This window comes from Acipenser ruthenus, chromosome 12 (genome assembly GCF_902713425.1).
Source record: "Acipenser ruthenus chromosome 12, fAciRut3.2 maternal haplotype, whole genome shotgun sequence".
Taxonomy (NCBI): domain Eukaryota; kingdom Metazoa; phylum Chordata; class Actinopteri; order Acipenseriformes; family Acipenseridae; genus Acipenser; species Acipenser ruthenus.
This window is the reverse complement of record NC_081200.1, coordinates 41,796,759-41,810,687: the sequence shown is the minus strand read 5'-3', so window position 1 is coordinate 41,810,687 and position 13,929 is coordinate 41,796,759. Positions and strand designations below refer to the sequence as shown.

General features: G+C 42.1%; 1 protein-coding gene across 7 annotated transcripts in view; it reads left to right on the top strand.

Moving 5' to 3' along the window:
• Nucleotides 1–13,929, top strand: part of LOC117416890 (dedicator of cytokinesis protein 7) — a 47,080-nt gene that overhangs the window by 26,108 nt on the left and 7,043 nt on the right. For 2 of the 7 annotated variants that reach the window (XM_059035206.1, XM_059035204.1), the window contains 19 exons: nt 1,614–1,709; nt 2,176–2,316; nt 2,422–2,535; nt 2,966–3,136; nt 4,639–4,778; nt 5,088–5,257; nt 5,806–5,960; nt 6,518–6,700; nt 6,796–6,931; nt 7,040–7,136; nt 8,625–8,721; nt 9,168–9,302; nt 9,903–10,055; nt 10,591–10,749; nt 10,984–11,084; nt 11,486–11,678; nt 12,423–12,566; nt 12,857–12,988; nt 13,532–13,546. In XM_059035206.1, the coding sequence (XP_058891189.1) occupies nt 1,614–1,709; nt 2,176–2,316; nt 2,422–2,535; nt 2,966–3,136; nt 4,639–4,778; nt 5,088–5,257; nt 5,806–5,960; nt 6,518–6,700; nt 6,796–6,931; nt 7,040–7,136; nt 8,625–8,721; nt 9,168–9,302; nt 9,903–10,055; nt 10,591–10,749; nt 10,984–11,084; nt 11,486–11,678; nt 12,423–12,566; nt 12,857–12,988; nt 13,532–13,546 (2,532 nt within the window). Of the gene's footprint in view, nt 1–1,613; nt 1,710–2,175; nt 2,317–2,421; nt 2,536–2,965; nt 3,137–4,638; nt 4,779–5,087; nt 5,258–5,805; nt 5,961–6,517; nt 6,701–6,795; nt 7,137–7,474; nt 7,493–8,624; nt 8,722–9,167; nt 9,303–9,902; nt 10,056–10,590; nt 10,750–10,983; nt 11,085–11,485; nt 11,679–12,422; nt 12,567–12,856; nt 12,989–13,531; nt 13,547–13,929 lie in introns of all 7 variants that reach the window. The other 5 variants (XM_059035207.1, XM_059035205.1, XM_059035208.1 and 2 more) reach the window with 4 other exon arrangements.

The following is a 13,929-nucleotide window of genomic DNA, read 5'->3' as shown; positions in this document are numbered from 1 at the left end:
GGCATGGACGCACCCAGTGCAGTGATGTCATTAAACAGGGCACAGAAAGACCCAGTGCAGTGATGTCATTAAACAGGGCACGGACACACCCAGTGCAGTGATGTCACTAAACAGGGCACGGACACACCCAGTGCAGTGATGTCATTAACCCTTTCAGACACAATCCCCAAAGAGCAGCGGAAAGTTTGCATCATTTACATGTATTTATTTACTTACTTATTTGCTTATTGTGAAAGGACACTGGTACACGTATGTTCTGCTTGGAGCTATTGAGTTTAAATTACAAATAATCACTTGACAAAGGCATGTTAAACATACCGAAACGTTGGGAAGTTGGCTCTTTGAGCTAAAACTTAATTATATATATATATATATATATATATATATATATATATATATATATATATATATATATATATATATATATATATATATATATATATACACACGCACACACACACACAGTGAATTGAAGTTCACAAAGGAATCCCTCCATGTTTGAAGATGTTAACTCTCCTTTTTGCTGGTATTGAGACAGTGTGCTTGAACCAGCCAGCTTGTAGTGCAGTGTACACACACACACAAACAAACACACATTATATATACACATACACACAAACATACACACACACATGCTTTTTATTTATTTACCACAGCTTTCTAAATGTAAAGATTCATGTTATCCTGCCTGGAGGGCTTGAAAAAATGGAACAATCTGTTAGAATAATTTGACTCATTCCTGTGTTAGAATGCCATGGGTCTTGGTTGATTCTTCTGACATTACGTAAATCTTTTAGATAAATAAACCCGCTATCCCATTAAATGACCTATTAAACAAAGGAGAGAAACTCTCTTCTGTATGCTAGAATGTGGGTTCAATTCCAGATGTCATGTATGCATTAGTTCCATTTGCATGTTATCTTTAATATATATATTATACGAACAAACACAACATGTTTCACACAGGTTATATTTAAGGTTAGAAACTCAGTCGCTCTGCTGCACCCAGTACTGGGTTTCAGAACTACCCCTCAATGAAGTCTATTATTATTAACATTGAGATGATTCAGTATCCAGGAGTTTGAGCAGCCCCTGTTAAACATATTGTCTCTTCCATTCCAGCTGCATGAACAGCTCTTAACAGTCAACCTGCAGACTCACAGGTGAGGCTCATTCAAGGGTGATCAGTTCATTCAGAGCACATTTAGCAGGGAGGCTGACTGTTCAAACTCCTGGCTCCTGTTGATTTCAGTAATACACCTGAACAAGGGGAGTTCTGAACCCAGGACTGGCTGCAGGACGAATGGAACTTTCTATCCCTGAATATTTGTGTCTGGCATTTGATTGCTGTTTATGCTGAATGCAGTGGTGTGCTGTGCTCTCGGTGGCTGATTGCTCTCTCTCTGTCTCTCTCTCTGTCTCTGTCTCTCCCTCTCCCTCTCTGTCTCTCCCTCTCTGTCTCTGTCGCGCTCTCTCCCTCTCCCTCTCTGTCTCTCTCTCTCTCTCTCCCTGTCTCTCCCTCTCTGTCTGTCTCTCTCTCTGTCTCTGTCTCTCTCTCTCTCTCTCTCTCTCTCTCTCCCTCTCTCTCTCTCTCTCTCTCGTTGGTTCTCTAGCTGTTCCACGAGGAGCTGGCCCTGCAGTGGGTTGTGAGCAGTGGCACTGTGCGGGAAGGGGCTCTCCAGCAGGGCTGGTTTTTCTTTGAACTGATGGTAAGAAAAAACTGAGAATAAATGCAAATGAACCCTGTTAAATTAACAGTTAACAGCGTTAACAGGATCTGGTACAGGATCTGTGTTGAAATTTCAGAGCCTTTGTCCTTCCCTTATAACAGTTTACCATAGTAAAAGCATAGCAAAGTATAGTAAAGCACAGTGAAAGCATGGTAAAGCATAGGTAAGCACATTTATATATTACTATTTTAGTAAGGGGGGGCGATGCGGTTTATACAGTGATTCCCTTTTAAATGTCACAGAAGCAGTGGCGTGGTCCAGGATCACATTTAATCTGTAATAGGAATCTCAATATTTCCATCCCTGATGTTGAAGTTGTGAGGTGCAATGGCTTTGATAGGATTTTGTGAAAATTGAAGTAGTGCTGCTTGAACCCACTTTTAATACAGCTTGTGTTCTTAATAAAAGGCAATTTTTTAAATACTCATTTTCTGATCTTTTGCAGGTGAAAAGTATTATACATCATTTATACTTTACTGACCGACTGGATTCCCCGAGGAGAAACCGCTTTCCAGAGCGCTTTATGGATGACATCACAGCCTTGGTGAGCACCATCGCGGGCGACATCGTCTCCAGGTTTCAAAAGGTAACAAGTGCTCCTTTCGCCCTCGTAGAAAGTGTGAGCTGTGCTGCAGGTCAGCTCCGTAAGTCATGCTCAGGTATTTATTTGTTTTTCTTGTCCTGTTCACAGGATCTGGAGCTTGTTGAGAGACTCAATACCAGCCTTGCTTTCTTTCTTAACGACTTGCTGTCCGTGATGGACAGAGGCTTTGTCTTCAGTCTTGTAAAGACATACTGGAAGCAGGTAATCTTACACGACCACCCTCCGCAATGTACTTCAGCATTTTCAGTACAACCTTTATCAATTAGGATACACTCGGGCCACAGTACAAGAAGTATAGAGATATGCAGGTCACAATACGATAAGGATCAATACATGTTGTTGTCCATATGGGCGACTTTATAAGTGTAACAAATTCCAATGATCACAAATGATGGACACTTTTTGTTCAGACACACAAGAACAATTTGGTGGACTACAAGTACCTGTGCAGTGCTTTCATGTATCTCTATTACGATGTGATGCACAATTGATTATTAGATTCTTAATATCAGTTGTAAAGACTTTGGGAGCGTTGGGTTATGGGCTGTACTTTTTAGCATACCTAACGTGGTTCAGTTCATTCACTGTAATTGGTGCTGCATTGACACTGCGTTCTGGTTTGTTTTTGAAGGTTTCCACGAAGCTGTATGCTCTGCAGAGTCCTACAGTGCTGGTCTCCCTAAGGCTGGATTTCCTTCGTATTGTCTGCAGTCATGAACACTACGTCACGCTGAACCTGCCATGCAGTTTACTGACCCCTCCGGCCTCGCCCTCCCCGTCTGTGTCTTCAGCAACGTCGCAGGTATGCTGCTTGCTGCCTTCCACGCTTTACTTAGAAGGAAGTAACCCCATTGTGGTCTGATCTAGCCCTGGTAAAGTGAACAGTCATGTGACAGGTCATGCTGTCCAGCTCCTGAGCTGACACTTCGTTCTTTTTAGGTGCCACACCCTGTACTGTAGGGTTATATTAATAAGGCATTTCCAATGGGAACCCTGTACTGTAGGGTTATATTAATAAGGCATTTCCAGTGGGAACCCTGTACTGTAGGGTTATATTAATAAGGCATTTCCAATGGGAACCCTGTACTGTAGGGTTACATTAATAAGGCATTTCCAATGGGAACCCTGTACTGTAGGGTTATATTAATAAGGCATTTCCAATGGGAACCCTGTACTGTAGGGTTATATTAATAAGGCATTTCCAATGGGAACCCTGTACTGTAGGGTTATATTAATAAGGCATTTCCAATGGGAACCCTGTACTGTAGGGTTATATTAATAAGGCATTTCCAATGGGAACCCTGTACTGTAGGGTTATATTAATAAGGCATTTCCAATGGGAACCCTGTACTGTAGAGTTATATTAATAAGGCATTTCCAATGGGAACCCTGTACTGTAGGGTTATATTAATAAGGCATTTCCAGTGGGAACCCTGTACTGTAGGGTTATATTAATAAGGCATTTCCAATGGGAACCCTGTACTGTAGGGTTATATTAATAAGGCATTTCCAATGGGAAGCCTGTACTGTAGAGTTATATTAATAAGGCATTTCCAATGGGAACCCTGTACTGTAGGGTTATATTAATAAGGCATTTCCAATGGGAACCCTGTACTGTAGGGTTATATTAATAAGGCATTTCCAATGGGAACCCTGTACTGTAGGGTTATATTAATAAGGCATTTCCAATGGGAACCCTGTACTGTAGGGTTATATTAATACGGCATTTCCAATGGGAACCCTGTACTGTAGGGTTATATTAATAAGGCATTTCCAATGGGAACCCTGTACTGTAGGGTTATATTAATAAGGCATTTCCAATGGGAACCCTGTACTGTAGGGTTATATTAATAAGGCATTTCCAATGGGAACCCTGTACTGTAGGGTTATATTAATAAGGCATTTCCAATGGGAACCCTGTACTGTAGGGTTATATTAATAAGGCATTTCCAATGGGAACCCTGTACTGTAGGGTTATATTAATAAGGCATTTCCAATGGGAACCCTGTACTGTAGGGTTATATTAATAAGGCATTTCCAATGGGAACCCTGTACTGTAGGGTTATATTAATAAGGCATTTCCAATGGGAACCCTGTACTGTAGGGTTATATTAATAAGGCATTTCCAATGGGAAGCCTAACAGTGCCCAGTCATTCCTTGCTGTGTGATGAATGAGTCTTATCAATAATAGCCACTATCTCAATATTGTGGTTTTTTTTTTGATTTCCCGATGAATGCCTTTGTATAATTGAATTCTTAAGCCGTGTTTTGTTGATGTATTTATTAAAACATTTTTCTTGCAGAGTTCTGGGTTTTCTACAAGCGTGCAAGATCAGAAGATTGCCAACATGTTTGAGCTGTCGGTTCCGTTCCGTCAGCAGCACTACCTGGCAGGGCTGGTGCTGACCGAATTAGCCCTCATTCTGGACCCAGACGCGGACGGGTTTGTTTTGAACACGCCATTATCTTGGTTCATTTAGCCATGGAAATGAGACTCCTATTGCATAGCAATGTCACCCATTCCAGGTTTTAATATGTGCTTGATTAATTGTATAGGTCACAAGCTCAGGTGTGTCTTATTAAACTCTTAATAAAGCCAGGAATGGATGCAATGGGAGTCTTATTTCCATCCCTGTGTGATGTTTATCCCAGGTGTCCTAGATGCTTGCACCTGCTTTAGATCAGATTCCTGACCGTGTCAGAATGTAGCTTGTGGATTTCAGGTATAATGTTACTTGTTTTATATTGTCAGGTTTTCTGGACTGCATAAGAAAGTGATAAGCGTGGTTCACAACCTGCTCTCCAGTCACGACTCGGATCCCCGCTACACGGACCCTGACGTGAAGGCCCGTGTGGCGATGCTCTACCTGCCACTCATAGGCATCGTCATGGAAACGGTGCCCCAGCTGTATGACTTCACAGGTAAACCTGGGTGTTGCCTTAGATCTTGGGGCTCTTTGTGTTTCTTACAGTATGTGCTACCGGAGAGATCGGCCTCTCTGTAAAAAGAGAAATACCTGCCAATTTCCAAGTTCAGGTAAAGCCGATAAAATTGTAGCTTGTTTGGTTTGAGAACTACACTTCCCAGAGCGCACTGGCAAGGAAGAATGTGAAGAGTGTGTGCATGAAAGTGCTTCCCACCTTATTAACCAGCTCCACTAGTGTTGTGTGCCTTGAATTTCTGTTCCCTCTGGAAGGTGTTTCATATGCTAATCCAGTTGCCACAGTTACAGAGGGGGCAGACATTACAGATTCGCCGCCCTAGTGGTCATTTAGAATAAAACACCAACTCAGGACATATTTGCTGGAATGGTTGGCAAGCACAGTAAATAATAATCTAAGCCTGAAACAGCAGTGAGGAATGACGGAGAACACGCGTAATGGGATGTTAAACGGGCAAGACGTGAAACACCAGGAAAGCGTTGCTGGTGTGAAGTGTCCCTTTTAAACTGTGCTTACTGTTCCATCAGAGTCTCAGAACCAGCGTGGAAAGCCAGGCAGTGCAGCTGCGGATGAGCATGACAGCGAGGGGGCCAGCATGATCAGCCAGACTGTCGCCATGGCAATAGCAGGAACGTCTGTTCCACAGCTCACCCGGCCCAGCAGCTTCCTCCTGAACCCCTCGGTACAGAAACAGCACCGGCTGCTGCTCGAATATTAACTAGCACTCCCAGATGATATGCACTCGCTTGCAGAGACATCAGCACCTGGGTTGACTGTGAAATAACTTTTTTATATTGCCATCTTTAATTTGGTTATCATTCATTATGAATTTGTTGCCATTTATTTAAAAAAAAATTAGATAATAATAATAATCATAATAATAATAATAATAACAACATATACAATCAACTTCCCAACGTTTCAGTATGTTTAACATACCTTTGTCAAGGGAAAGTGTGTTTGAAATATATAGAACTAGAATAATAATTTACAAAATGATTGTTACTACAAAATAACAACACATTTGATGTTCAGATATTATTCTCATATATCTATGAAACTCTGTTGAAATTCATTCAATGAATGAATTTGCTGCCATTTTTTGTGTTACCTGCAATTAACGAGTGCTAATATATAGTAAAATCAATCGAATGTGAGTCTTCGTAATAAACGTGCTATTCTCCTCTTCTCTGCACTATATAATGTGTGTCGAACGCAGTGTTTCATTTCCTGTTTCAGGCTGGGAGGCAGTTTGCAGTGTTTTCAGCCGAGTCGAGCCGCAGCCTCCTGATCTGTCTGCTGTGGGTGCTGAAGAACGCAGATGAACTTGTTCTGCAGAAGTGGTTCACAGACCTGTCCGTCATGCAGCTCAACCGCTTGCTGGATCTGCTGCACCTCTGCGTCTCCTGCTTTGAATACAAGGTACACACAGCTGGGGGCGGGTTTGTTGTTTTTAAAAAAGCCCTGCAGATTTTGTTTTAAAGGCTGAGATTAAAAAAAAGATTGTTATCTCGCAGGGTAAAAAATCATTTGAAAGAATGAACAGTTTGACGTTTAAGAAGTCGAAAGATATGAAGGCAAAGCTGGAAGAAGCCATCCTGGGAAGTATCGGGGCAAGGCAGGAAATGGTCCGTCGAAGCAGAGGACAGCTAGGTACAAAAGAGCTGACCCCAACCCTGACCCCAACCCTGACTCTAACCCTAACCCGCTGTCCAGCCCCAGTATGCTGGTCTCGAGTAAATCTTGACTTGTATTCTGCAGAGAGAAGTCCATCTGGCAGTGCCTTTGGAAGCCAGGAAAACCTCCGGTGGAGAAAGGATATGACACACTGGCGTCAGACCAGTGAAAGAATGGACAAGTACGCTTGCATTTTTGTTAAAAGTTTGACATACTAAATTACATTCTTTCTGCAAATCACTAGTAACAGGTAACATCTTGCTATATAAGATACTGGGAGACATGATTTTCAAGTCGTTTCCTCCAGTCTCCAGTTCATTTTACAAAACTTTACTGAAAACTACTGTGTGATATGCAAAGCTTCATCACTTGTCGTGTTTTTTTTTGGTTGTTTTTTTACTGTCACATATTAAACTGTGTTTCATTCCTGCAGTCTCTTCATGGCAGAGTGCCTTTCCTCCTCTCCTGTTTTCTTAACCCATTCCTATAATTGTGTTTTCACATGTGCTGTATGTTTAGGAGCCAGAAAGCAGTCAGGTACTGTAACGCTGGTGTGTGTGTGTGTGTGTGTGTGTGTGTGTGTGTGTGTGTGTGTGGGGGGGGGGTGTTTGTGCGCCGCTGGCTTTTACTTTTCTGCTTTCCCCCAAATTGCAAACCCTTTACTGGTGCCTGGGTTGTCATTTGAGTTGTGTGCGTGTGTGTGTGAAACTGATTTACACACAGTGCTTGCTTTATATATAATATATAACCCTATTTTAAAACCATTGTAATTTTTTTAAAATGTATTTTTATTTATTAGTACTAAAATTGTTCCGTACACTAATCTGCTGATTTCAGCAAATGCATTCTGGGACCTATAGGTTTCCTTATTTTTTTTGGACGTGTGATTTTAAAGTGAAAACACATGACATGAAAAAGCCTTTTAAAAAGACATTTTGTCAAAACGTTTGTCTAATTTACGTACTTTTTATTATTATTATTATTATTATTATTATTATTTTAAGTATGACTGTTATTAACCCAGATAAAGATGTTCTATTCCATTTATTTCATTTGAACTCTGCTCATTCCTGTTGTGTTTTCTGTCTGTAGTGCAGCTGGGGCATTCTGATGGTAGCAGAATACAAGACTGTACAACAAAGCTGTTCATTTTGCCCATCTGCAAAGCACATGTTTCTGTTATTACTGTTGTCCAGCTGAACTGGTTGAAAGGCTTGTTTTGATTGATTCTCACGTCTCTGCTTCGTTGTGCATGTGGCTGTGAATATTGCTGCTGCTTTGCTTTTTGTTTTTTCCCTAAAGTCTGAAACCTGATCTGTGCTGGTTTAAATAAACATACAATGCAACATTTGTAGTCAATTGAGTTCTTGAAATGCAAATATTGAAATATAATACGACCACGGATGGAAATCCCATTGCATAGCAGTTTGATATATTCCAGATTTTTCTTTTGAGACAAATTAGATCCAGTATACAGGTTACAGTCTCTGGTGTGTGTAGTTATTTATCCCCACAGTAGAGCATGGAATGGATCGAGCCGCTATGCGGTGGGAGTCTCCATTTCTGATGTATGTTTTATTTTTTAAACTAAGCACTTCAGTTATGATAAAACTAACCACAAACCAGATATGAAATCTTTTTTATATATATATGATATTTTTCATTACAGATCCAGAGCAGAGTTGGACCATGAAGCACTTATCGATGGGAATCTTGCTACGGAAGCTAATCTAATCATTTTGGATACTCTGGAGATAATTGTGCAGGTATGTGTGAACCCATTGCCTGCTAACGTAACCCTTTCAGTCCTGCATTGTTTTTGTCGAGATGAAGAATGTGAAGTTAAATACATTCATTCAAAAAGCAGCAGGCTTGCCCTCACTTGTATAACAATAGAGCTGATATATAATATTCTTCTTGCTTGCTTTTTGTCACCGCAGCACAAAAATCTTGTCGCTTCTCGACGTTTCTTTCCACCTCACAGGTGCTAAGATAAGGTGGGACCTTAAGGTCCTGCCAGGGCTGAAAGGGTTAAAATCATAATGTGGTTGCTTAACAGAAAGGAACTATGTCTATCAGTGAAGAGAAGTTCTCCGTTAAGTTTGATTTCTAGTTTCTTGTGTGATTGCAACATTGAGTGATTGGCAGTGAACGCAGTGGATAAGAGCACAGTGCAGTCTGGGCTCAGTGCTCTCCGTTTTCTCTCTGACAGACTGTATCCCTGGCCGAATCCAAGGAGAGTATTCTGGGGGGGGTGCTGAAGGTGTTGCTGCACAGCATGGCCTGTAATCAGAGTGCGCTGTACCTGCAGCACTGCTTTGCTACACAGAGGGCCCTGGTTTCCAAGGTGAGGCACCCGAGAACAACAACGTTTTCAAGTGTTCAGTAAAGCAGATTATTTGTAAAGCAACCACACGCCGAGTATGTCACTTTAATAGGGCAGCAGTGTGGAGTAGTGGTTAGGGCTCTGGACTCTTGACCGGAGGGTCGTGGGTTCAATCCCCGGTGAGGACACTGCTGCTGTACCCTTGAGCAAGGTACTTTACCTAGATTGCTCCAGTAAAAACCCAACTGTATAAATGGGTAATTGTATGTAAAAAATAATGTGATATCTTGTAACAGTTGTAAGTCACTCCGCGTCTGCTAAGAAATAAATAATAATAATAAAATAATAATAATAATATATAGAGAGTATATAGAGTATTGCATCACATTTAAAATGATCCCTTGAAAATCATTTATTGATTTATTTTCTCTGCCACGACTGTATAGTGAAGAATAATTTCTGAAAAATATATTTCTATCTATATAACTATTTATCTATCTACCTACCTATATACAGTATGCATATATGTGTGTGTGTGTGTATATAAAGACTTTCTTTATTGATGTTAATGTCGAGGACTACGGGAGCAGGCAGTGCATGTTGTGTTCTTCACTCTTGCAGTTTCCGGAGCTGCTGTTTGAGGAGGAGACGGAGCAGTGTGCGGATCTGTGCCTCAGACTCCTGCGGAACTGCAGCAGCAGGGTCAGCACAATCCGTGCCCATGCCAGCGCCTCCCTGTACCTGCTGATGAGACAGAACTTCGAGATGGGCAACGTGAGTGCATATAAACACATGGTGCTTTTAATCTGAGCTCATGCCAGCACCTCCCTGTACCTGCTGATGAGACACACCTTCGAGATGGGCAACGTGAGTGCATATTAACACATGGTGCTTTTAATCTGAGCCCATGCCAGCACCTCCCTGTACCTGCTGATGAGACACAACTTCGAGATGGGCAACGTGAGTGCATATTAACACATGGTGCTTTTAATCTGAGCCCATGCCAACGCCTCCCTGTGCCTGCAGATGAGACAGAACTTCGAGATGGGCAACGTGAGTGCATATTAACACATGGTGCTTTTAATCTGAGCCCATGCCAGCGCCTCCCTGTACCTGCTGATGAGACACAACTTCGAGATGGGCAACGTGAGTGCATATTAACACATGGTGCTTTTAATCTGAGCCCATGCCAGCGCCTCCCTGTGCCTGCTGATGAGACACAACTTCCAGATCGGCAAAAAAAACCAAAAAACTTTGGTCTTTTTTATTAAGTCTATGTTAAGGATGTTTTTTTCTTTGTCGGTTGCAGAATTTCGCCAGAGTGAAGATGCAGGTGACGATGTCCTTGTCCTGTCTCGTTGGGACCTCGCAGAACTTCAATGATGAGTTCTTGAGGAGATCTCTAAAGACAATCCTGACGTACGCAGAGGAGGACTTGGAGCTGAGGGAGACCACCTTCTCTGATCAGGTTCATTATCTGCATCTTAAAAGAACACACCTTTTTATTCAGAAGAACATGACAAGTTTGAGAACGAGAAACGGCGAACATGGTTATAATAGACAGTCAGGTGTTGATACCTGCAGCAGTATTAACGTGAATCACTGCTGACCAGAACAGGATATAAAGGCATACGCACTGTAAAAAACTGTTTGTCAAATGGCCTAGGGTTACAAACGCCTGGTTGGTGTGTTTGTGTTTCAGGTCCAGGATCTCGTCTTTAATCTTCACATGATCCTGTCTGACACAGTGAAGATGAAGGAGCACCAGGAAGACCCAGAGATGCTGATTGACCTCATGTACAGGTATTGAGCGATTTTTAATTGATTTTCATTTCAATAGGGGACTGGACGGCCTGCCAGTTAACAGAAGTTGCCACATGGATGAAAACATGACACTTGCTGCTGCTTTTTTTTTTTTTCCTCCCAAGTATTTGATGATTATTTGTATTAACAGGGATGTAAATTAGACTCCTATTGCATAGCAGTTTCACCCATTCAAGGGTGCCGTATCAAACCCCAAGTCTCCGTGGTGTGCCGCGCGGTGCCTGAAACCAAGTTCCAAGGCACAAAGTGGCTTTGTGTTCCCTCTGCTTTATTAAACTCATAGTAAAACCCAGAATGGATCAAAGTGCTGTGCAATGGGAGTCTTATTCCCATCCCTGTGTTAATGTTGAATGAGTGCATCCTTGTTTTAAATGTTGCAGGATCGCTAAAGGATACCAGACCTCCCCGGACCTGCGACTGACCTGGCTGCAGAACATGGCTGGGAAGCACTCTGAGAGGAACAACCATGCTGAAGCGGCGCAGTGCCTGGGGCACTCGGCCGCGCTGGTCGCAGAGTACCTGAGCATGCTGGAGGATCGCAAGTACCTGCCTGTGGGCTGCGTCACCTTCCAGGTAGGAAGAGCATGCCTCCTCTTGTTCTTAACATGCATAACATACATACATACATACATACATACATTTCAAATCTTCGTTATTTTTTTATATTTCCATTATTATTTTGTGATCTCTTAGTTATTCCAAGAACTGAGTTTGATTGCTGAGCCTGACAGTATTTATTAATTCTAAGCTCAGAACATCTCTTTGATTTGGCCCTTCGCTATCGAGCAGTTTCAAGCTCTTAAGGCTTGCTATTTATTTCTGTAAAGAGCCCTGGGATGCATGCATGTGAAGGACGCTGTATAAATGAAGCTGTTTTTCAAATCTGCTCAAGGCCAGTTAAAGGCATCATGTTTAGAGAAAAATGTTGCCTCTGTATAAGAATTAGAGATACCGTAAAATCGAAAATGACATTAGAATGGCACACAGAGCTCTTTAATGCAAACATATTGATTGCTTAGAACAGACATGGGACTGAGTGACTTTTCAAACTGTTCCTCAGTGCGATGCAGAGCGAGGTCATGGGACTGAGTGACTTTTCAAACTGTTCCTCGGTGCGATACAGAGCGAGGTCATGGGGACTGAGTGACTTTTCAAAGTGTTCCTCAGTGCGATACAGAGCGAGGTCATGGGGACTGAGTGACTTTTCAAAGTGTTCAGTGCGATGCAGAGTGAGGTCATGGGACTGAGTGACTTCTCAAAGTGTTCCTCGGTGCGATGCAGAGCGAGGTCATGCTTGTGGTTCTGTGTTTCTCTCAGAACATCTCTTCAAATGTGTTGGAGGAGTCTGCGGTGTCTGATGACGTGGTCTCCCCGGATGAAGAGGGAATCTGCTCTGGGAAGTACTTCACTGAGGCGGGGCTGGTGGGGCTGCTGGAACAGGCTGCCGCTTCCTTCTCACTGGTGAGAGCTTTGAAATGGCATGGCTCCATCTGCAGGGCCTCAGGGGTTGTGTAGCGACGGGACGCAACTTCACTTTATCCCAAAAGGGATGCTGTAACAATGCAAGTATTTATGCAAGCCTGTATTACTCCTAAAAGCAAATCTGTTCTGTTTTTTTTTAACACAACTTAATAAAGAGAAGTGTAAAATCCAAACCTTTTATTTCTATTAAAAGCCGTTTGATATCCATTTGTTGAAAGTAGCACAGCTCTTAACTGTGACTCCTCTTTATTGCTCATGTGTTCCTCTAGGCAGGAATGTACGAGTCTGTGAATGAAGTTTATAAAGTGTTGATTCCAGTCCATGAGGCAAACAGGGATGCCAAGAAGCTCGCCACAATTCATGGTAAACTCCAGGAAGCGTTCAGCAAAATCGTTCATCAGGTAAAGGGGGCTTTTATATTTCCACTGATCATACGATGCTTTGAGCAGTAGCTGCAGAGCAAGTAAGAGGATTTTTCTCTGTTTAATTGCGAATGTTGGTCAGTGAAGAAGCTGTGATATTGTGGGTGTTTCACTGTGCTTTACGGGGTTTAGTGGTTTTGATCTTCAGTCAAATAAGTCAGGTTCATAAAACAATCGCAACAAAATACTACTGTGCTAGTTTTCTACCTGCAAGACCCTACATTGTTTCTAAAAATGCTTTCATACTTTCATAAAAATCATTTTAATTTGCTGTGTGAATGTGTTACTTAGTGAGATGCACGTACAATGCACCCTTTTTAATACGTATAGTCCAACACAGTAAAGGAATGCAATCCTCAATGAGCGATTACCAGCATCAAACAAAGGGGATCTTTATCTAAAGGACTTACTATATTTGAACAAAAACAAAGGACCACTGTCTTCTGTAAATCCATGAACAGACCGCAGTGGTCAGCCTGATCAGTGCTGCTTTGACGTGATTTTGTATTTTTTGTTACACAGAGTACTGGCTGGGAGGTAGGTTGAGTCCTCGTTCTGCTTCCCCACATGTGCTAGCTGTGGGTGTTCTGTTGCTGTCTGCTGTGAATCCAATCCATTAACCTCTGAGTTACTGTTCATTAGTACTGTCGTGAAGCAAAACAACGTGTTTAGCGTGACAGTTTGGCAGGCCGTGCATGGATACCCACATCTTTGCTCTAATGAGGTGCCTTGGTGATTTGAACCACTCCCCATGGTGGTTACTTGTGTTTGAGCCGACTCACAGTGTCGCCTCTCGCCAGCACCAGCATCACAAGTGTTGTGTGTCTCACATGTTCTCATGCATTTCATCATTCTCAACCACAGGGTTCGATTTAAGTGCCATTTTACTCTTCAGTTTTCTTTTGTTTGCTTTTATTATA